Source organism: Phyllobates terribilis, unplaced genomic scaffold (assembly GCF_046119375.1).
Source record: "Phyllobates terribilis strain yellow unplaced genomic scaffold, ASM4611937v1 Scaffold_4__5_contigs__length_816908805, whole genome shotgun sequence".
Classification (NCBI taxonomy): domain Eukaryota; kingdom Metazoa; phylum Chordata; class Amphibia; order Anura; family Dendrobatidae; genus Phyllobates; species Phyllobates terribilis.
The window spans coordinates 802,878,410-802,900,673 of record NW_027362764.1 but is presented as its reverse complement, the minus strand read 5'-3'; the positions used below and the strand labels follow the sequence as shown (position 1 = coordinate 802,900,673).

The following is a 22,264-nucleotide window of genomic DNA, read 5'->3' as shown; positions in this document are numbered from 1 at the left end:
CTCCTGTTATATATATCCAGTGTGTGCAGTGTATGGGGGACACAGGCGGCTCCGCTCCCTGCAGCTCCTCTTCTGTTATATATATATATCCAGTGTGTACAATGTATGGGGGACACAGGCGGTTCCGCTAACTGCAGTTCCTCTCCTGTTGATATATATATATCCAGTGTGTGCAGTGTATGGGGGGCACAGGAGGCTCTGCACCCTGCAGTTCCTCTCCTGTTATATATATATCCAGTGTGTGCAGTGTATGGGGGGCACAGGAGGCTCTGCTCCCTGCAGCTCCTCTCCTGTTATATATATCCAGTGTGTGCAGTGTATGGGGGACACAGGCGGCTCCGCTCCCTGCAGCTACTCTCCTGTTATATATATATATCCAGTATGTACAGTGTATGGGGGACACAGGCGGCTCCGCTCCCTGCAGCTCCTCTTCTGTTATATATATATATCCAGTGTGTACAGTGTATGGGGGACACAGGCGGCTCCGCTCCCTGCAGCTCCTCTCCTGTTATATATATATATCCAGTGTGTGTAGTGTATGGGGGACACAGGCGGCTCCGCTCCCTGCAGCTCCTCTCCTGATATATATATATATCCAGTGTGTGTAGTGTATGGGGGACACAGGCGGCTCCGCTCCCTGCAGTTCCTCTCCTGTTGATATATATATATATCCAGTGTGTGCAGTGTATGGGGGGCACAGGAGTCTCTGCTCCCTGCAGCTCCTCTCCTGTTATATATATCCAGTGTGTGCAGTGTATGGGGGACACAGGCGGCTCCGCTCCCTGCAGCTCCTCTCCTGTTATATATATATATCCAGTGTGTACAGTGTATGGGGGACACAGGCGGCTCCGCTCCCTGCAGTTCCTCTCCTGTTATATATATATATATCCAGTGTGTGCAGTGTATGGGGGGCACAGGAGGCTCTGCACCCTGCAGCTCCTCTCCTGATAGATATATATATATATATATATATCCAGTGTGTGTAGTGTATGGGGGACACAGGCGGCTCCTCTCCCTGCAGTTCCTCTCCTGTTGATATATATATATCCAGTGTGTGCAGTGTATGGGGGGCACAGGAGGCTCTGCACCCTGCAGCTCCTCTCCTGTTATATATATATCCAGTGTGTGCAGTGTATGGGGGGCACAGGAGGCTCTGCTCCCTGCAGCTCCTCTCCTGTTATATATATTCAGTGTGTGCAGTGTATGGGGGGCACAGGAGGCTCTGCTCCCTGCAGCTCCTCTTCTGTTATATATATATATCCAGTGTGTACAGTGTATGGGGGACACAGGCGGCTCCGCTCCCTGCAGTTCCTCTCCTGTTATATATATATATCCAGTGTGTGCAGTGTATGGGGGGCACAGGAGGCTCTGCACCCTGCAGCTCCTCTCCTGTTATATATATATTCGGTGTGTGCAGTGTATGGGGGGCACAGGAGGCTCTGCTCCCTGCAGCTCCTCTCCTGTTATATATATCCAGTGTGTGCAGTGTATGGGGGACACAGGCGGCTCCGCTCCCTGCAGCTCCTCTCCTGATATATATATATATCCAGTGTGTGTAGTGTATGGGGGACACAGGCGGCTCCGCTCCCTGCAGTTCCTCTCCTGTTGATATATATATATATCCAGTGTGTGCAGTGTATGGGGGGCACAGGAGGCTCTGCTCCCTGCAGCTCCTCTCCTGTTATATATATCCAGTGTGTGCAGTGTATGGGGGACACAGACGGCTCCGCTCCCTGCAGCTCCTCTCCTGTTATATATATATATCCAGTGTGTACAGTGTATGGGGGACACAGGCGGCTCCGCTCCCTGCAGTTCCTCTCCTGTTATATATATATATATCCAGTGTGTGCAGTGTATGGGGGGCACAGGAGGCTCTGCACCCTGCAGCTCCTCTCCTGATAGATATATATATATATATATATATATATCCAGTGTGTGTAGTGTATGGGGGACACAGGCGGCTCCTCTCCCTGCAGTTCCTCTCCTGTTGATATATATATATCCAGTGTGTGCAGTGTATGGGGGGCACAGGAGGCTCTGCACCCTGCAGCTCCTCTCCTGTTATATATATATCCAGTGTGTGCAGTGTATGGGGGGCACAGGAGGCTCTGCTCCCTGCAGCTCCTCTCCTGTTATATATATTCAGTGTGTGCAGTGTATGGGGGGCACAGGAGGCTCTGCTCCCTGCAGCTCCTCTTCTGTTATATATATATATCCAGTGTGTACAGTGTATGGGGGACACAGGCGGCTCCGCTCCCTGCAGTTCCTCTCCTGTTATATATATATATCCAGTGTGTGCAGTGTATGGGGGGCACAGGAGGCTCTGCACCCTGCAGCTCCTCTCCTGTTATATATATATTCGGTGTGTGCAGTGTATGGGGGGCACAGGAGGCTCTGCTCCCTGCAGCTCCTCTCCTGTTATATATATCCAGTGTGTGCAGTGTATGGGGGACACAGGCGGCTCCGCTCCCTTCAGCTCCTCTCCTGTTATATATATATATCCAGTGTGTACAGTGTATGGGGGACACAGGCGGCTCCGCTCCCTGCAGCTCCTCTTCTGTTATATATATATATCCAGTGTGTACAGTGTATGGGGGACACAGGCGGCTCCTCTCCCTGCAGTTTCTCTCCTGTTATATATATATATATCCAGTATGTGCAGTGTATGGGGGGCACAGGAGGCTCTGCACCCTGCAGCTCCTCTCCTGTTATATATATATCCAGTTTGTGCAGTGTATGGGGGGCACAGGAGGCTCTGCTCCCTGCAGCTCCTCTCCTGTTATATATATATATCCAGTGTGTACAGTGTATGGGGGACACAGGCGGCTCCGCTCCCTGCAGCTCTTCTCCTTTTATATATATATCCAGTGTGTGTAGTGTATGGGGGACACAGGCGGCTCCGCTCCCTGCAGCTCCTCTCCTGATATATATATGTAGCACCCCGAGGACTCGGCTGCTACAGGGGTATTGCACCTCAACCAGAGGTGTGGTATTCCACTCCCGGGTAAGGATGGAGTGTAGGACTGAGCTCAGCTAGCTGCATGCACTACACTCATCCCATTTCCGGGGGACAGAACTACGGTACTCCCACCAGTTAGATGTGCAGGTACGACAGCGTCTGTCCCTGGCTGGAGTGGGAGGGGGGGAGGAACATCCCAGTAGTGTAGGGGCAGATAGGGGAGGGGCTCTGGGCATAGAAGTAGGAGCCCATTGGGTGCTAGTCACCTGGGCTCACACATAGAGGGAGTATATATGGTGGGCACCATCTTAGGAACAGGGTCAGAGAGTCCAGGAGAGAGTTCAGCCAGGAGGGCTGACAGGGAGCTGTGGCTCCGGCTGGGCCCAGCTCCAGGGCCAGGCCTGAAGCAGAGAGAAGGAGGAAGAGAGGCCCGGAGACATAAGAACAAAAGGGAACCCCGAGATCCCACGAGTGAACCAAAAGGGTGAAGGGTTGGCAGAAGAGGGCACCGGATCCCAAACTGACGGAGGCAAAACATCCTTAGTCAGGAACCGGAGGTCGTGGCCAAGTTTTGCCACGACCCTCACCACATCCACCAGGAAGGTACACCACGAGTAGGGTCAGGAAAGCCATAAAAGGTTTTGCCATTGAGAGACCCGAGGGAACCGGACAAAGGTGGATCCCTGGTGGGGACGGCCGGAGAGAGAGAGAGAGAGAGGGGAGCTCAGGACCACGCTCCGGAATTGCCTGGGGGTTAGCCGAGTCCCGCACCTGGTGGACGCAGCACGGCTCGGGTGGTCACTCCCGGCCGAAGTGACTGAAGTAACACCTGTGAGTAAAAACCCTGAAACTGCATTATACGTTTCTGACTCTCCTTGCTGCACCATCACTACCTCCATCATCCACATCTGCTGCCCTGAGGCCATACCCCTCCCGTTGGGGGTTATACCATCTACGCTGCACAAACGTACCACCGGCCTCAGCGGACTGTCCTGCAGCGGCAGCTCCATAGCTGCATTCAACGGGTGGCGTAGTCGATCAATTTAACATCTACTGCCATAGACTGCCACTTAGTTTGACACCCTGGGCACGGACCGGGTCACCGCCACAAGGACTACTACCCCTATCCAGATCCGGCTCCGGGTATCCCCTGAACATGGCCCAGGGGGCGCGTCGACTTTGGCGTAGTCGGCAGGATCACGTGCCCGCAACCACCGGGTACTGCGTGCCTGAAGAAAAGTTCATATTTACCGTAAAAAGGAGTCTCCCGCCAATTCCAGAGGGTCCCCGTCATCGGACGCCATCTCGGGTCGTTTCCCGCCGTTTGCCCGCCATCTGCAGCCTTTTCCCGCCATCCACGGAGTTTCCCGCCATTAGGAGACGATTCCCGCCATCTGAGACGATTTCCCGCCCTGGCAGAGCGGACGCCATTATGGGCGTGCCAGAGGGTGGCAAGAGACCACCTCCCATCGTGGGCCTGGTCCCAGAAGAGCGCCAAAAGCGGAGACCGCCCCCACCAGCAGAGACTGCGATGATCGAGATGTCCATCAGAGTGAGGGGTCTGCCCCTGGAACTGACAATCACCAAGTTGCCCCGGGACCACCCTCGGTGTGGGCGGATCAAGAACAAAAGAGAGAGGATGGGTGCAGCCTGGAGGAGTCTGGAAAGATCGCACCCGGAGATGGAGGGAGAGTCAGGCAGCACCGACCCTGTGGTCAGGAGCCTGTTGCAGGCCGCCACCCCGGAAGGCCTGGTGGAGATTCTGGCACAGCTCCCCAGAGATCGGGAGCATGCACAGACTGCGCTGGAGGGCTTGGCTCGGAGGATGGCCCGAGTGCAGCGAGAGGTGATGGCCGAGTGGAGTAGAGAAATGGCCCTACAGGCTGGAACCCGCCGGCAAAGGACGCCACCCGAGACGAGGAGTCTGACAGCCTCTGAGGATGGTGCAGGAGGGACGAAGGCCGGAGACGACGCCGTGGAAGGAGCTGAAGAGACGGAAGCAGGTAAAGGGGACGTCACCACCCCAAGCCTAGTAGCCGTAAGCCTGCCCCAGCTCCCCGTCGCAGAGCCCGAAATCCCACCGACCGTGCCCGTTCCTGCACCGCCACCGCTCCAAACTAGGCCTCAAGCGGCCGGAGCCGCGGCCGCGCCCCCTGTGACGTCACGCGCCTCAATCCAGAACGCGGCCAAGCAGGAAACGCCACCGGCCTGGTCGCAAGGCCGAGTACCCCCGGGCGCCGCGGTTCCAACAGCGCCCTCTACCTCCACTAAGCCACCGGCCTGGTCGCAAGACCTGGTGGACCCGGGCGCCGCTGCCTCTAAAGCGCCCTTCACTTTCAGGATGCCTCCGGCCTGGACGCATTGCCAAGAGCCCCCGGGCGCCGCTGCCCCCACAGCGCCCTCTACCTCCACAGTGCCACAACTGGGCGAGGACCTGTACGCGCAGCACACTAGCCCGGACGGGCTGCCGTTCGAATGGCCACCGGAGTATACCAACCCACGACTCCGGAGGGAACGGCCCTTGTGTGAACCCCTAATCCCAGCTCCGGCGCCTGTCAAGATCGTCCCGCTCCCGTTGGAGGAGGCCCAATTCGAATGGGACCCCACCGGAGAAAACCTCATTGGGTTTACCCACGAGACCCGGGCGGCCGCAGCCCAGCGAGCGGAGTGCTGCCGGCAACAGCTGGAGGTCTTTGACCGGGAACGGCGGGAGAGGCGGGTCCGCGAGGAGCGGCTGCAAGTCCAGAGTGCGGAGCAGAAACGTCGGACCCGGCGAAACCCCCGTGCAGCCCACGGTCCCCGCGCCACCGGGACCATAATCAAGTTCCAACTGGAGCACGGTTGGGGCTTTATCCGGGATCACAGAACCCCCGGCGACGTCTTTGTCACCCGCAGAGATGTCGAGAGTCATCTGCCGGAGGGACACAGAGGACGTGACCTTTACCCGGGTGACGAGGTCACCTTCACCCGGCATCAGTGTGCTAAGGGACCATATGCTCTTCATGTGCACCGACTGACTGAGGAAGAGCTACAGTGCGAGGAGGAACAAGAGGACCCGGACGGGTTCGAAGACTACCCGCGGGAAGGAGCAGGAGGACGCCGTTACTGAAGTACGGTAAAGTGGAACTGTACATAGTTACCCGTAAGGGTACAAGAACTGCTGCTAAATAGAATATGGTCCCCGTTGGGACTAGTGAGTTGTTCCCGTGTGTCTCTATCCCCACAGGCTGAGGACTGTGAACAGCCATCCCTTTTTCCCCACAGGCTGAGGACTGTGAGCAGCCATCCCTTTTTCCCCACTGGCCGAGGACTGAGAGCGGCCACCCTGTAAATAGTTGCGCTTCCTAAGGCGCCCCCTACCGGTTTTATAAGGAACTGTTTTTGTGACTGTTGCACTTTTACCTGGTCACCAATTTGCACAGTGGCCAGAAATCAAGATTATATCGAAAGTTATATGCTGCTAGAGTAATAATGAGGAAGTTATGTGTTATGCGTCAAAAGAGTTAAAATGTTTTATACCCGTAACGTTTTAAGAGAAAAGTACCTCCCATAAAGGGATGAGTTATAGTTTTATATGTAAGTGCACTTTAATATTTTTGTATGTTTTATATTGTTTTACTCTTTTACAGCCCGAGGACGTGCTGTGATTTACCAGGGGGGAATGTAGCACCCCGAGGACTCGGCTGCTACAGGGGTATTGCACCTCAACCAGAGGTGTGGTATTCCACTCCCGGGTAAGGATGGAGTGTGGGACTGAGCTCAGCTAGCTGCATGCACTACACTCATCCCATTTCCGGGGGACAGAACTACGGTACTCCCACCAGTTAGATGTGCAGGTACGACAGCGTCTGTCCCTGGCTGGAGTGGGAGGGGGGGAGGAACATCCCAGTAGTGTAGGGGCAGATAGGGGAGGGGCTCTGGGCATAGAAGTAGGAGCCCATTGGGTGCTAGTCACCTGGGCTCACACATAGAGGGAGTATATATGGTGGGCACCATCTTAGGAACAGGGTCAGAGAGTCCAGGAGAGAGTTCAGCCAGGAGGGCTGACAGGGAGCTGTGGCTCCGGCTGGGCCCAGCTCCAGGGCCAGGCCTGAAGCAGAGAGAAGGAGGAAGAGAGGCCCGGAGACATAAGAACAAAAGGGAACCCCGAGATCCCACGAGTGAACCAAAAGGGTGAAGGGTTGGCAGAAGAGGGCACCGGATCCCAAACTGACGGAGGCAAAACATCCTTAGTCAGGAACCGGAGGTCGTGGCCAAGTTTTGCCACGACCCTCACCACATCCACCAGGAAGGTACACCACGAGTAGGGTCAGGAAAGCCATAAAAGGTTTTGCCATTGAGAGACCCGAGGGAACCGGACAAAGGTGGATCCCTGGTGGGGACGGCCGGAGAGAGAGAGAGAGAGAGGGGAGCTCAGGACCACGCTCCGGAATTGCCTGGGGGTTAGCCGAGTCCCGCACCTGGTGGACGCAGCACGGCTCGGGTGGTCACTCCCGGCCGAAGTGACTGAAGTAACACCTGTGAGTAAAAACCCTGAAACTGCATTATACGTTTCTGACTCTCCTTGCTGCACCATCACTACCTCCATCATCCACATCTGCTGCCCTGAGGCCATACCCCTCCCGTTGGGGGTTATACCATCTACGCTGCACAAACGTACCACCGGCCTCAGCGGACTGTCCTGCAGCGGCAGCTCCATAGCTGCATTCAACGGGTGGCGTAGTCGATCAATTTAACATCTACTGCCATAGACTGCCACTTAGTTTGACACCCTGGGCACGGACCGGGTCACCGCCACAAGGACTACTACCCCTATCCAGATCCGGCTCCGGGTATCCCCTGAACATGGCCCAGGGGGCGCGTCATATATATATATATATATATATATATATATCCAGTGTGTGTAGTGTATGGGGGACACAGGAGGCTCCTCTCCCTGCAGTTCCTCTCCTGTTGATATATATATGTAGCACCCTGAGGATTCGGCTGCTACAGGAGTATTGCACCTCAACCCAGAGGTGTGATATTCCACTCCCGGGCAAGGATGGAGAGTGGAACTGAGCTCGGTAGGCTGCATGCACTACACACATCCCATTTCCGAGGAGCAGACCGACGGTACTCCCACTTAGAAATGTGCAGGTACGACCGAGTCTGTTCCTGGCTGGAGTGGGAGGGGGGTGGTACATCCTAAGTAGTGTAGGGGCGGATAGGGGGAGCAGTCTGGGTAGTGATAGGAGCTCATTGGGTGCTGGTCACCTGAGCTCACACATAGAGGGTGTATAAAAGGAGGGCACCAACTAAGAACAGGGTCAGATGCAGAGAACAAGTCAGATGCAGAGAACAAGTCAGCAAGCAGAGAAGAAAGACCCAGAGTGAGAGAGGAGAAGAGAGAGAGAGACCCAGAGGGGGAAACAGCAGAAAAGGACTCCAAGATCCCAACTTAAATCCCCGGGTGAAGAGTCGGCACAGGGTACCGGAACCCAAGCTGGTGGGGGGGGCAAAACACACCCCAGCCAGAGACCGGAGACCGTGGGCAGCGTTTGTCACGGTCACCCATCACATCCACCCCGAAGGCACACCACATGAAGGGTCAGGGAACCCAAGGCCAAGGGTGTCCCAACAGAAGGCCCGAGGGAGCTGGACCTAGGTGGATCACTGGTGGGGACGGCCAGAGAACGGGACAGAAGGAGAGCTCAGGGCCACGCTCCGGACTTGTTTGGGGGTTGGCTGGATCCAGGACCTGGTGGACGCAGCACGGCTCGGGTGGTCACTCGAAGCTGGAGTGACCAGTACAACATCTGCAGTAAGTAAACACCCTTAACTGCACAACCCGACTCTGTCTTCATTGCCGTCTGCACTGCACCACCACAACCCCCATCCTCTGCACCTGTCCCCCCTGAGGCTATACCCCTCCCGTTGGGGGTTATCCCACCAAGCTGCGCACCCACCATCAGCCTCAGCGGACCCTGCTGCAGCGGCGGCCACAGTGACCGCATCACAACGGGTGGCGTAGTCGACACAAAAGAACTCTTAATAACATCTGTAGGACTGCCACATAACACTGAGCTTGACGCCCTGGGCACGGGCCGGGTCACAGCCGCTCGGAGACTACAACCCCCCATCTGATCCGGTGCCGGGTATTCCCCTCAAAAAGGAATATGTCCCAGGGGGCGCGTCATATATATCCAGTGTGTGCAGTGTATGGGGGGCACAGGAGGCTCTGCACCCTGCAGCTCCTCTCCTGTTATATATATATCCAGTGTGTGCAGTGTATGGGGGGCACAGGAGGCTCTGCTCCCTGCAGCTCCTCTCCTGTTATATATATTCAGTGTGTGCAGTGTATGTGGGGCACAGGAGGCTCTGCTCCCTGCAGCTCCTCTTCTGTTATATATATATATCCAGTGTGTACAGTGTATGGGGGACACAGGCGGCTCCGCTCCCTGCAGTTCCTCTCCTGTTATATATATATATCCAGTGTGTGCAGTGTATGGGGGGCACAGGAGGCTCTGCACCCTGCAGCTCCTCTCCTGTTATATATATATTCGGTGTGTGCAGTGTATGGGGGGCACAGGAGGCTCTGCTCCCTGCAGCTCCTCTCCTGTTATATATATCCAGTGTGTGCAGTGTATGGGGGACACAGGCGGCTCCGCTCCCTGCAGCTCCTCTCCTGTTATATATATATATCCAGTGTGTACAGTGTATGGGGGACACAGGCGGCTCCGCTCCCTGCAGCTCCTCTTCTGTTATATATATATATCCAGTGTGTACAGTGTATGGGGGACACAGGCGGCTCCGCTCCCTGCAGTTCCTCTCCTGTTATATATATATATATCCAGTGTGTGCAGTGTATGGGGGGCACAGGAGGCTCTGCACCCTGCAGCTCCTCTCCTGTTATATATATATCCAGTTTGTGCAGTGTATGGGGGGCACAGGAGGCTCTGCTCCCTGCAGCTCCTCTCCTGTTATATATATATATCCAGTGTGTACAGTGTATGGGGGACACAGGCGGCTCCGCTCCCTGCAGCTCGTCTCCTTTTATATATATATCCAGTGTGTGTAGTGTATGGGGGACACAGGCGGCTCCGCTCCCTGCAGCTCCTCTCCTGATATATATATATATATGTATATATATATATATATATATATATATATATATATATATATATATCCAGTGTTTGTAGTGTATGGGGGACAGAGGCGGCTGCTCCGCTCCCTGCAGCTCCTCTCCTGTTTTATATACATATGTATGTATATATATATGTATATAATATATATATATATATATACAGTACAGACCAAAAGTTTGGACACACCTTCTCATTTAAAGATTTTTCTGTATTTTCATAACTATGAAAATTGTACATTCACACTGAAGGCATCAAAACTATGAATTAACACATGTGGAATTATATACTTAACAAAAAAGTGTGAAACAACAGAAAATATGTCTTATATTCTGGGTTCTTCAAAGTAGCCACCTTTTGCTTTGATGACTGCTTTGCACACTCTTGACATTCTCTTGATGAGCTTCAAGAGGTAGTCACTGGAAATGGTTTTCACTTCACAGGTGTGCCCTGTCAGGTTTAATAAGTGGGATTTCTTGCCTTATAAATGGGGTTGGGACCATCAGTTGTGTTGTGCAGAAGTCTGGTGGAAACACAGCTGATAGTTCTACTGAATAGACTGTTAGAATTTGTATTATAGCAAGAAAAAAGCAGCTAAGTAAAGAAAAACGAGTGGCCGTCATTACTTTAAGAAATGAAGGTCAGTCAGTCCGAAAAATTGGGAAAACTTTGAAAGTGTCCCCAAGTGCAGTTGCAAAAACCATCAAGCGCTACAAAGAAACTGGCTCACATGAGGGCCGCCCCAGGAAAGGAAGACCAAGAGTCACCTCTGCTTCTGAGGATAAGTTTATCCGAGTCACCAGCCTCAGAAATCACAGGTTAACAGCAGCTCAGATTAGAGACCAGGTCAATGCCACACAGAGTTCTAGCAGCAGACACATCTCTTCAACAACTGTTAAGAGGAGACTTTGTGCAGCAGGCCTTCATGGTAAAATAGCTGCTAGGAAACCACTGCTAAGGACAGGCAACAAGCAGAAGAGACTTGTTTTGGCTAAAGAACACAAGGAATGGACATTAGACCAGTGGAAATCTGTGCTTTGGTCTGATGAATCCAAATTTGAGATCTTTGGTTCCAACCACCGTGTCTTTGTGCGACGCAGAAAAGGTGAACGGATGGACTGTATGTGCCTGGGTCCCACCGTGAAGCATGGAGGAGGAGGTGTGATGGTGTGGGGGTGCTTTGCTGGCGACACTGTTGGGGATTTATTCAAAATTGAAGGCATACTGAACCAGCATGGCTGCCACAGCATCTTGCAGCGGCTTGCTATTCCATCCAGTTTGCGTTTAGTTGGACCATCATTTATTTTTCAACAGGACAATGACCCCAAACACACCTCCAGGCTTTGTAAGGGCTATTTGACCAAGAACGAGAGTGATGGGGTGCTACGCCAGATGACCTGGCCTCCACAGTCACCAGACCTGAACCCAATCGAGATGGTTTGGGGTGAGCTGGACCGCAGAGTGAAGGCAAAAGGGCCAACAAGTGCTAAGTATCTCTGGGAACTCCTTCAAGATTGTTGGAAGATCATTTCTGGTGACTACCTCTTGAAGCTCATCAAGAGAATGCCAAGAGTGTGCAAAGCAGTCATCAAAGCAAAAGGTGGCTACTTTGAAGAACCTAGAATATAAGACATATTTTCAGTTGTTTCACACTTTTTTGTTAAGTATATAATTCCACATGTGTTAATTCATAGTTTTGATGCCTTCAGTGTGAATGTACAATTTTCATAGTTATGAAAATACAGAAAAATCTTTAAATGAGGTGTGTCCAAACTTTTGGTCTGTACTGTACATATATATATATATACTAGATGGTGGCCCGATTCTAACGCATCGGCTATTCTAGAATATGTATGCAGCCGACCGGGCACAATCAGCAGGGCGTTGTTTAAATTTGCTGCCAAAATCGCGGCAGGCTACCGAGACCAATCAGCAAAACGTTGTTTAAATTTGGCGGCAATATCGGTGATTGCTCGCGGGTGGCGGCCGCGACCAATCAGCGAACTGTGTTAGTGAGGACCGGAGAGCTTGTTTAAATTTGGCGCTAAAATCGCTGATTGGTCGCGGTCGCCGGCCGCAACCCATCAGCAGTGGGGTGTTTAAATTTGCAGCCAATAATGTTTATTGGTCGCGGCCGGCGACCAATCGGCAGAGCGGTGTTTAAATTTGCCGCCAATCTCGCTGATTGGTCGCAGCTGGCCGGCGGCCGCGACCGATCAGCGGAGCGTTGTTTAAATTTGGTGCCAATCTCGCTGATTGTTCGCAGTCGGCGGCCGCGACCAATCAGCAGAGCGTTGTTTAAATTTGGCGCCAATCTCACTGATTGGTCGCGGTCATCCAGCCGGGGGACATAGGGGGACACAGGCGGCTGCTCCACTCCCCGCAGCTACTCTCCTGTTTTATATATATATATATATATATATATATATATATATATGTGGCGCCCCTGAGGGTTCGACTGCCACAGGAATGCTGCACTTCTCTAATGGAGTGTGGTGTTCCTCCTCTGAGGTAAGGCCAGTGTGATAGTCGTGACCCAGTCTTTGCATCCAACACCACACTTCTCCACCAGAGGGAGCTAGTATGCACTAGGTGCTGCTCCCCTGGTTACAGGGAGACTGGAGAACACAAAGTGATAGGAACCAGTTAGTGGGTGAGGGTGGAGGACTTACAAGTTAGTTACACTTCAGATCTAATATTTAATAAAAAGCCATCTTTGATCTTTGTCCTAAGTCGTCGGTTCTAGTGGTCGTACTGTGCTGTCAAACTACTGTGTGTAAAGTGACTTCCCTCCGGGAGCGCAGATCCTGTGTGGGCCTGCACCGGCATGGGACACAGCCCTCGTACCCTGGCCTTGGGACGAGAGGTAGGTTGTAGACAAGGAATGTCTCAACCCGGCCAAGGACCAGGATCAAGAAGGCCCGGGAGCTTTAGAGTGTGGCTCCCCAGCAAATGGGTCCCGGGGAGGATGCAGACGGAGCGGAGCACGCCACCTGTCCTCACCTACCTGATCTATTCAGAGGGATTCCGGCTGCAAGAGGGGTACCGGCCCCCGATACCCGACCTTGTACTCCATGTCCTGGACGGGAAAGCCTGGTTAGGCCCTGAGGATCCCACTGGGCATCGGATGGAGAGGAATTGCCACCCGTGCCCTAGTCCTGAGAGGAGCTCAGAGGGAGACCCGTCCTATCTACACACGCACAGACGGGAAAGGGTGAAGTCTGTAGTGCAGGAACACTCTGGTGCAGGGTCGCTACCGAACACTGGACTTTCTCGGAGGTAGTCGGACCCCTGTCCCTGGTGGCTGCAGGACTCCGCGGGGAGCAGGGAGTCGCCTTCCCGCTATCATCTCTAAGTGAGTAAAGCCTTGGAAGTTCACCTCTATGGCCTCCGGACTGTTCATTATGCGCCATACCATGCGACGCGGTGCCCGTACTCCCCGCACTACTACCCCCTCCATCCTGTCCCTCTGCCCTGAGGCCTTGCTCCGCCTGTGGGGAGCAGTGAGAACTTTGGCCGCCATGACACCGGGCCTCAGCGGACTGCAGCGGCGCTGGTGGCCTTCACCAGGCACCACAGGTGGCGTAGTCGTTAATCAGCCACTCAACCCGGACAAGCCCACACCATCTCTTTCTAATGTGACGGCCCTGAGCACGGGTCGGGTCCGGGCCACAGCTGCATCCCATCTGTCCATCACAGGGCCCGACACCGAGTCTCCCAACACCCAGGGTAAAACACGGGATGCTCCCTGCAGCTCACTGCCTGCACAGCGATAAACAACATCCTGCCTGGGGATAGATGAATGATGGAGGTGATGCTCCATGTGCTGCACCCTGCATGCGGGTGAGAACTCACCAGATTATAGGACATCGGAGATCAGTGGCTATCAGTTTCCGGTACAGGTGAGGACACCAGCAGCAGGAATGTGTATAGAACAACCTGCTCTGCTAACTGCGATCGTCTGCAGCGTGGACATCTGTTCTGACCAGGACAATCGTCACCTGGGGAACATTCAATGAGCCCGGAAACTACCATGGAAGTGTGTGATGTAGAGATCGGCGCATTGTTCTCAGAGCGATCACCGGCAGCTGAGATACAAAGGACCAGTGTAAATATATATTGACGTCCGCTCCATCCTGCGATCTCAGCTCGGGTCCGTCAGCCTCTGCTGCTGCTCAGGTTGTCGCTTCTCCTGCAGATTACTGGCTGCTGCAGTGGGGGATGGAGGGTGAGCAGACACTGGAGACGGTCCTGCTCCCTCCTGTCTCCTTCCTGCTCTCTCCTTCCTGCTCCCTCCTGTATCCTTCCTGCTCCCTCCTTCCTCCTCTCTCCTTCCTGCTCCCTCCTTCCTGCTCCCTCCTTCCTGCTCCCTCCATCCTGCTCCCTCCATCCTGCTCTCTCCATCCTGCTCCCTCCATCCTGCTCCCTCCTTCCTGCTCTCTCCTTCCTGCTCCCTCCATCCTGCTCTCTCCATCCTGCTCTCTCCTTCCTGCTCTCTCCATCCTGCTCTCTCCTTCCTGCTCCCTCCATCCTGCTCCCTCCTTCCTGCTCCCTCATTCCTGCACCCTCCATCCTGCTCCCTCCTTCCTGCTCTCTCCTTCCTGCTCCCTCCATCCTGCTCCCTCCATCCTGCTCTCTCCTTCCTGCTCTCTCCATCCTGCTCTCTCCTTCCTGCTCCCTCCATCCTGCTCCCTCCATCCTGCTCTCTCCTTCCTGCTCCCTCCTTCCTGCTCCCTCCATCCTGTTCTCTCCTTCCTGCTCTCTCCATCCTGCTCTCTCCTTCCTGCTCCCTCCTTCCTCCTCCCTCCTTCCTGCTCCCTCCTTCCTGCTCCCTCCATCCTGCTCCCTCCTTCCTGCTCTCTCCTTCCTGCTCCCTCCATCCTGCTCCCTCCATCCTGCTCTCTCCTTCCTGCTCTCTCCATCCTGCTCTCTCCTTCCTGCTCCCTCCTTCCTCCTCTCTCCTTCCTGCTCCCTCCTTCCTGCTCCCTCCTTCCTGCTCCCTCCATCCTGCTCTCTCCTTCCTGCTCTCTCCTTCCTGCTCCCTCCTTCCTGCTCCCTCAATCCTGCTCCCTCCATCCTGCTCCCTCCTTCCTGCTCCCTCCTTCCTGCTCCCTCCTTCCTGCTCCCTCCATCCTGCTCCCTCCTTCCTGCTCCCTCCTTCCTGCTCCCTCCATCCTGCTCTCTCCTTCCTGCTCTCTCCTTCCTGCTCCCTCCTTCCTGCTCCCTCCTTCCTGCTCCCTCCATCCTGCTCTCTCCTTCCTGCTCTCTCCATCCTGCTCTCTCCTTCCTGCTCTCTCCTTCCTGCTCTCTCCATCCTGCTCCCTCCATCCTGCTCTCTCCTTCCTGCTCTCTCCATCCTGCTCTCTCCTTCCTGCTCCCTCCATCCTGCTCTCTCCTTCCTGCTCCCTCCTTCCTGCTCCCTCCTTCCTGCTCCCTCCTTCCTGCTCCCTCCATCCTGCTCCCTCCTTCCTGCTCCCTCCTTCCTGCTCCCTCCATCCTGCTCTCTCCTTCCTGCTCTCTCCTTCCTGCTCCCTCCTTCCTGCTCCCTCCTTCCTGCTCCCTCCATCCTGCTCTCTCCTTCCTGCTCTCTCCATCCTGCTCTCTCCTTCCTGCTCTCTCCTTCCTGCTCTCTCCATCCTGCTCCCTCCATCCTGCTCTCTCCTTCCTGCTCTCTCCATCCTGCTCTCTCCTTCCTGCTCCCTCCATCCTGCTCTCTCCTTCCTGCTCTCTCCTTCCTGCTCTCTCCATCCTGCTCCCTCCATCCTGCTCTCTCCATCCTGCTCCCTCCATCCTGCTCTCTCCTTCCTGCTCTCTCCTTCCTGCTCTCTCCTTCCTGCTCCCTCCATCCTGCTCTCTCCTTCCTGCTCTCTCCTTCCTGCTCTCTCCATCCTGCTCCCTCCATCCTGCTCTCTCCATCCTGCTCCCTCCATCCTGCTCTCTCCTTTCTGCTCTCTCCTTCCTGCTCTCTCCTTCCTGCTCCCTCCATCCTGCTCTCTCCTTCCTGCTCTCTCCTTCCTGCTCTCTCCATCCTGCTCTCTCCTTCCTGCTCTCTCCTTCCTGCTCTCTCCTTCCTGCTCCCTCCATCCTGCTCTCTCCTTCCTGCTCTCTCCATCCTGCTCCCTCCATCCTGCTCTTTCCATCCTGCTCCCTCCATCCTGCTCTCTCCTTCCTGCTCTCTCCTTCCTGCTCTCTCCTTCCTGCTCCCTCCATCCTGCTCTCTCCTTCCTGCTCTCTCGATCCTGCTCCCTCCATCCTGCTCTCTCCTTCCTGCTCCCTCCATCCTGCTCTCTCCTTCCTGCTCCCTCCTTCCTGCTCCCTCCTTCCTGCTCCCTCCATCCTGCTCCCTCCATCCTGCTCTCTCCTTCCTGCTCCCTCCATCCTGCTCTCTCCTTCCTTCCTGCTCCCTCCTTCCTCTACTCCCTGCTCTCTCCTTCCTGCTCCCTCCTTCCTGCTCCCTCCTTCCTCCTCTCTCCTTCCTGCTCCCTCCTTCCTGCTCCCTCCTTCCTGCTCTCTCCTTCCTGCTCCCTCCATCCTGCTCCCTCCATCCTGCTCTCTCCTTCCTGCTCCCTCCATCCTGCTCTCTCCTTCCTGCTCCCTCCATCCTGCTCCCTCCATCCTGCTCTCTCCTTCCTGCTCCCTCCATCCTGCTCTCTCCTTCCTTCCTGCTCCCTCCTTCCTCTACTCCCTGCTCTCTCCTTCCTGCTCCCTCCTTCCTCCTCTCTCCTTCCTGCTCCCTCCTTCCTGCTCCCTCCTTCCTGCTCTCTCCTTCCTGCTCCCTCCTTCCTGCTCCCTCCTTCCTGCTCTCTCCTTCCTGCTCCCTCCATCCTGCTCCCTCCATCCTGCTCTCTCCTTCCTGCTCCCTCCTTCCTGCTCTCTCCTTCCTGCTCCCTCCATCCTGCTCCCTCCATCCTGCTCTCTCCTTCCTGCTCCCTCCATCCTCCTCTCTCCTTCCTGCTCCCTCCTTCCTGCTCCCTCCTTCCTGCTCTCTCCTTCCTGCTCCCTCCTTCCTGCTCCCTCCTTCCTGCTCTCTCCTTCCTGCTCCCTCCTTCCTGCTCCCTCCTTCCTCCTCTCTCCTTCCTGCTCCCTCCTTCCTGCTCCCTCCTTCCTGCTCTCTCCTTCCTGCTCCCTCCATCCTGCTCCCTCCATCCTGCTCTCTCCTTCCTGCTCCCTCCATCCTGCTCTCTCCTTCCTGCTCCCTCCATCCTGCTCCCTCCATCCTGCTCTCTCCTTCCTGCTCCCTCCATCCTGCTCTCTCCTTCCTTCCTGCTCCCTCCTTCCTCTACTCCCTGCTCTCTCCTTCCTGCTCCCTCCTTCCTCCTCTCTCCTTCCTGCTCCCTCCTTCCTGCTCCCTCCATCCTGCTCCATCCATCCTGCTCTCTCCTTCCTGCTCCCTCCATCCTGCTCTCTCCTTCCTTCCTGCTCCCTCCTTCCTGCTCTCTCCTTCCTGCTCCCTCTTTCCTGCTCCCTCCTTCCCGTACCTTCCTTCCTGTCCTTCCTCATGTGCTGAGGAGGAGGATCATTTATTCTCTCATCATCTGTCGCATTTGGTGAAGGTTTTCCTCACAGATTGTGACCATAAAATCCACTGCATAATACAGTATGAGCCAAACTAAGGAGATTTTAGGAATGTCATCCGGTGTAGTCGCTGGATACAATCCTCCCATCACAGACCTGTTCATCTTTATCTGTGTTCACTGAAATTATGTATTAGATTTAGCGGATAGATGCTGTATACAGTGCCTACAAGTAGTATTCAACCCCCTGCAGATTTAGCTGGTTTGATAAGATGCAAATAAGTTAGAGCCTTCAAACTGCAAACGAGAGTAGGTTTTATGAACAGAAGCATAAATCTTACAAACCAAAAAGTTATGTTGCTCAGTTGAATTTTATTAAATTTTAAACATAAAACTGTGGGTCAATTATTATACAACCCCTATGTTTAATATTTTGTGGAATAACCCTTGTTTGCAATTACAGCTAATAATCGTCTTTTATAAGACCTGATCAGGCCGGCACAGGTCTGTGGAGTTATCTTGGCCCACTCCTCCATGCAGATCTTCTCCAAGTTATCTAGGTTCTTTGGGTGTCTCATGTGGACTTTATTCTTGAGCTCCTTCCACAAGTTTTCAATTGGGTTAAGGTCAGGAGACTGACTAGGCCACTCCAACACCTTGACTTTTTCCCTCTTGAACCAGGCCTTGGTTTTCTTGGCTGTGTGCTTTGGGTCGTTGTCTTGTTGGAAGATGAAATTACGACCCATCTTAAGATCCTTGATGGAGGAGCGGAGGTTCTTGGCCAAAATCTCCAGGTAGGCCGTGCTATCCATCTTCCCATGGATGCGGACCAGATGGCCAGGCCCCTTGGCTGAGAAACAGCCCCACAGCATGATTCTGCCACCACCATGCTTGACTGTAGGGATGGTATTCTTGGGGTCGTATGCAGTGCCATCCAGTCTCCAAACGTCACGTGTGGTTGGCACCAAAGATCTCGATCTTGGTCTCATCAGACCATAGAACCTTGAACCAGTCTGTCTCAGAGTCCTCCAAGTGATCATGAGCAAACTGTAGACGAGCCTTGACATGACGCTTTGAAAGTAAAGGTACCATACAGGCTCGTCTGGAACGGAGACCATTGAGGTGGAGTATGTTACTTATGGTATTGACTGAAACCAATGTCCCCACTGCCATGAGATCTTCCCGGAGCTCCTTCCTTGTTGTCCTTGGGTTAGCCTTGACTCTTCGGACAAGCCTGGCCTCGGCACGGGAGGACACTTTCAAAGGCTGTCCAGGCCGTGGAAGGCTAACAGTAGTTCCATAAGCCTTCCACTTATGGATGATGCTCCCAACAGTGGAGACAGGTAGGCCCAACTCCTTGGAAAGGGTTTTGTACCCCTTGCCAGCCTTGTGACCCTCCACGATCTTGTCTCTGATGGCCTTGGAATGCTCCTTTGTCTTTCCCATGTTGACCATGTCTGAGTGCTGTTCACAAGTTTGGGGAGGGTCTTAAATAGTCAGAAAAGGCCGGCAAAAGAGATCTTTAATCCACACATGTGAAGCTCATTATTCTTGGTGTCTGAACTACTTCTTAATACTTTAGGGGGACCAAACAGAATTCTTGTGAATAATAAATGACACTCTGAATTAACTTTTAACGTTTTAAAAAAAACAAAAAAAAAAAACAAAAGCAAAATTTGATGCAGTGCATTTCCCACTTCCAGGCTGATCTACAGTACAAATGTCACAATGCCAAGTTAATTCCTACATGTGTCAACCAGCTAAATCTGCAGGGGGTTGAATACTACTTGTAGGCACTGTATATATATATGTATACCCCCATATAGTGCGGTATATCCCGACATCCCAATATAGTGCTGTGTGTATATATAAATAGATATCATTTTTTTCCAATATATATTTAAAAAATAAAAAAACAGAAATGTTACAATGAGCGGGAAATTCTAAATCACTAACTGCTCTGTGACCGGCCAATCAGAGAGAAGGAGATGAAGGTGAAATCCGGTAACATATGTGGCACCCCAGGGGTCTGGTTTCCACAGTAACGGCAATGTTATGTCTGAGAGCAGGTGGGAGGTCTCTTGGTCAGGAATCCTATGCATGCCACACCTCCTGCCCAGTCCTGGGAGGGGAAGAACTTCCCCTGTATAAACCTGGGGCTGAGGCAGGGTTAGAGAGTTCAGAGGGAGAGTGCAGCCAGGAGGGCTGACAGGGAGCTGTGGCTCCGGCTGGGCCCAGCTCCTGGGCCATGCCAGAAGTAGAGAAGAGAAGCAGCATAGGAAGAAACAACAGGTGCTCTGTGGGAGCAGTGTTACAAGGAGTCAGGGGCTGGCAGCTGCAGAGCTCGCCCTGACTGAGAAGATTTCTTACCGGACCCGGAGTCCGAGGCTGCAGGGACTAACTCCTACCCAGCAGCAGAATCCGTCAGGCAGGGGATTTCAGGTCCTCTGGCCAAGAAACCCGAAGGCACGGTCACACGCGTGGGACCAGCACCGCCGTCGTGGAGCGGAAGCCACTAGAAGGCCCCGAGTCACCGGCCATACGGGTGAGCACCACACGGTACACTCAGGGACGTGGGCTACTTATACTCGCTTCTAGCAAGGTAGCCAGAAGAGTACAGTCAGTTTGGGAGGCCTACAACTCCGCCTGGCCAGGGGAGATCCCATCTGCTCAAGGACTGACCAGGCCCCAATCGCTAGCCAGTACTCCGGGAGGGTCTATCTTTGTCACCAGTAAAGACCCTGAACTACACCGCATCATCTCTGAGTGGTTCCTGCTACCCCCATCATCCACGTCGGCTGCCCTGAGGCCATACCCCTCCCGTTGGGGGTTATACCATCTACGCTGCACTATCCTACCACCGGCCTCAGCGGTCTGCCCTGCAGCGGCAGCTCCATAGCTGCATTCAACGGGTGGCGTAGTCGTCCATCATCTACCGCTGATACAGCGCCACTTAGTCTGACTCCCTGGGCACGGACCGGATCACCGCCACGAGACTACTACCCCCATCTGATCCGGCTCCGGGTAAGCCCCCGTGCACGCGATGCCGCACGACACAGAAGGCCCAGGGGCGCGTCACATACACGCCCCTGATCCGCGTCATCAGTCTCCTCTCTGGTCCGCACAGCCGGGTGCTCATCTGTCCTCTGCTCGGTGACTGCAGGGGATGTTCCGCCCGGTAGGACGATCGGGTGTGTATTTCTCCCCAGAGCAAACGTCAGGCTCCGGTCACTGAGGAATTAGGAAATCACCGATTATGGAGAACGGCGGCAAGAAATGGTTAACACTGGCGTCTCCTGTGGGCGGAGCCGTGACCTGATCCACAATGATGATTGGCTGAGCCCAGAATTTGAACTTCCCGCTCACTCCTCCTCGCTTTGTCCTCATCCATGTAACACGCGTCGTCAGTGCTGCGGATCTCGAGCGATCTGCTCGTGTATAGTGATCAGTGGCCGATCTCACTCCACACAGGTGAGATCAGACCCCAATCTGTACAGGGTCTTATGTCTCCAGATCCAGAATTCTCCCCTGATCACAGCGCAGACCCTCACTGCACTTCATGCCTCATTCTGCAGCCAGTGATCCTGTCGGATCCTCAGCCCTCACAGCTGCGACATCGGTCACCGATCACTTACACATCCGCCGATCTGCTCATCACCGAGCACTCGCCCCTTCTCTCCCCGGTCACTGATGTGACGGATCCCGGGAGCTCAGGGTGGGGGCTTCTGTTTCTCTGTCCTGCAGATATTTCCCCTCATTACCGCAATCATCAGAGCACAGGACACAACCCCCGGCCCCGCAGCAGGAATCACAGCTTCTCCACTGTACATGTGGGGGGCTCTGATAAGAGCCTTTGGGGGGTGAGGATGGAGCGGAGAACACAATTAACCTCCGAAGCCGTAGAGAGTGCGGCCCTGGCGCTTGAGCGCGTACACCACGTCCATGGCGGTGACGGTCTTCCTCTTGGCGTGCTCGGTGTAGGTGACGGCGTCACGGATCACGTTCTCCAGGAAGACTTTCAGGACGCCGCGAGTCTCCTCATAGATGAGGCCGGAGATGCGCTTGACGCCTCCCCTGCGAGCGAGACGGCGGATCGCAGGCTTGGTGATGCCCTGGATGTTATCACGCAGTACTTTCCTGTGCCGCTTGGCGCCGCCCTTCCCAAGACCTTTCCCTCCTTTACCGCGACCAGACATCATTCAAGAAATCTTCCACCGACTGAGAGATCAGCGCTAAGTCCTCCACTATATAGAGAGTGAACGGACCATAGAGAGAACCGTACAGTGATGACGCCTCTGTGGGGCGTGTAGAACTATAGGCTCCTCCCCTCACCTATCACTGATTGGCTGATCACACGTCTGTATTTCCCCTTCTTTCTTTCTACTCATTTATGTGTGATGACTGTAGTGTTGAGCATACAGATACTTAATTCCGATACTTTTAGAATATCTTATACCGGAATCGGAAGTTCCCTTAATTCAATGAGCCAGTTTCATTTTATTCAGCCAATGAGGATCCTAAGAAGTGTGGACACATCCTGTTAGGCATGTAGGCATCTTAACTAATGGCATGGCTGTGATTGGCTGCTGAAATGATGTCATGATGCACTATAAAAGCCGCCGCCGCCATTTTGAGCTCACTCTGCTGTGAATTCAGTTAGGGATAGG

At 54.0% G+C, this 22,264-nt stretch overlaps 1 protein-coding gene across 1 annotated transcript; it reads right to left on the bottom strand.

Moving 5' to 3' along the window:
* Positions 1-21,481: 21,481 nt before the first annotated feature.
* Positions 21,482-21,793, bottom strand: LOC141264567 (histone H4). The gene has a single exon (XM_073676844.1). It carries the CDS (start codon positions 21,791-21,793, stop codon positions 21,482-21,484), a length of 312 nt encoding a protein of 103 aa, XP_073532945.1.
* Between the last annotated feature and the right edge of the window lie 471 nt (positions 21,794-22,264).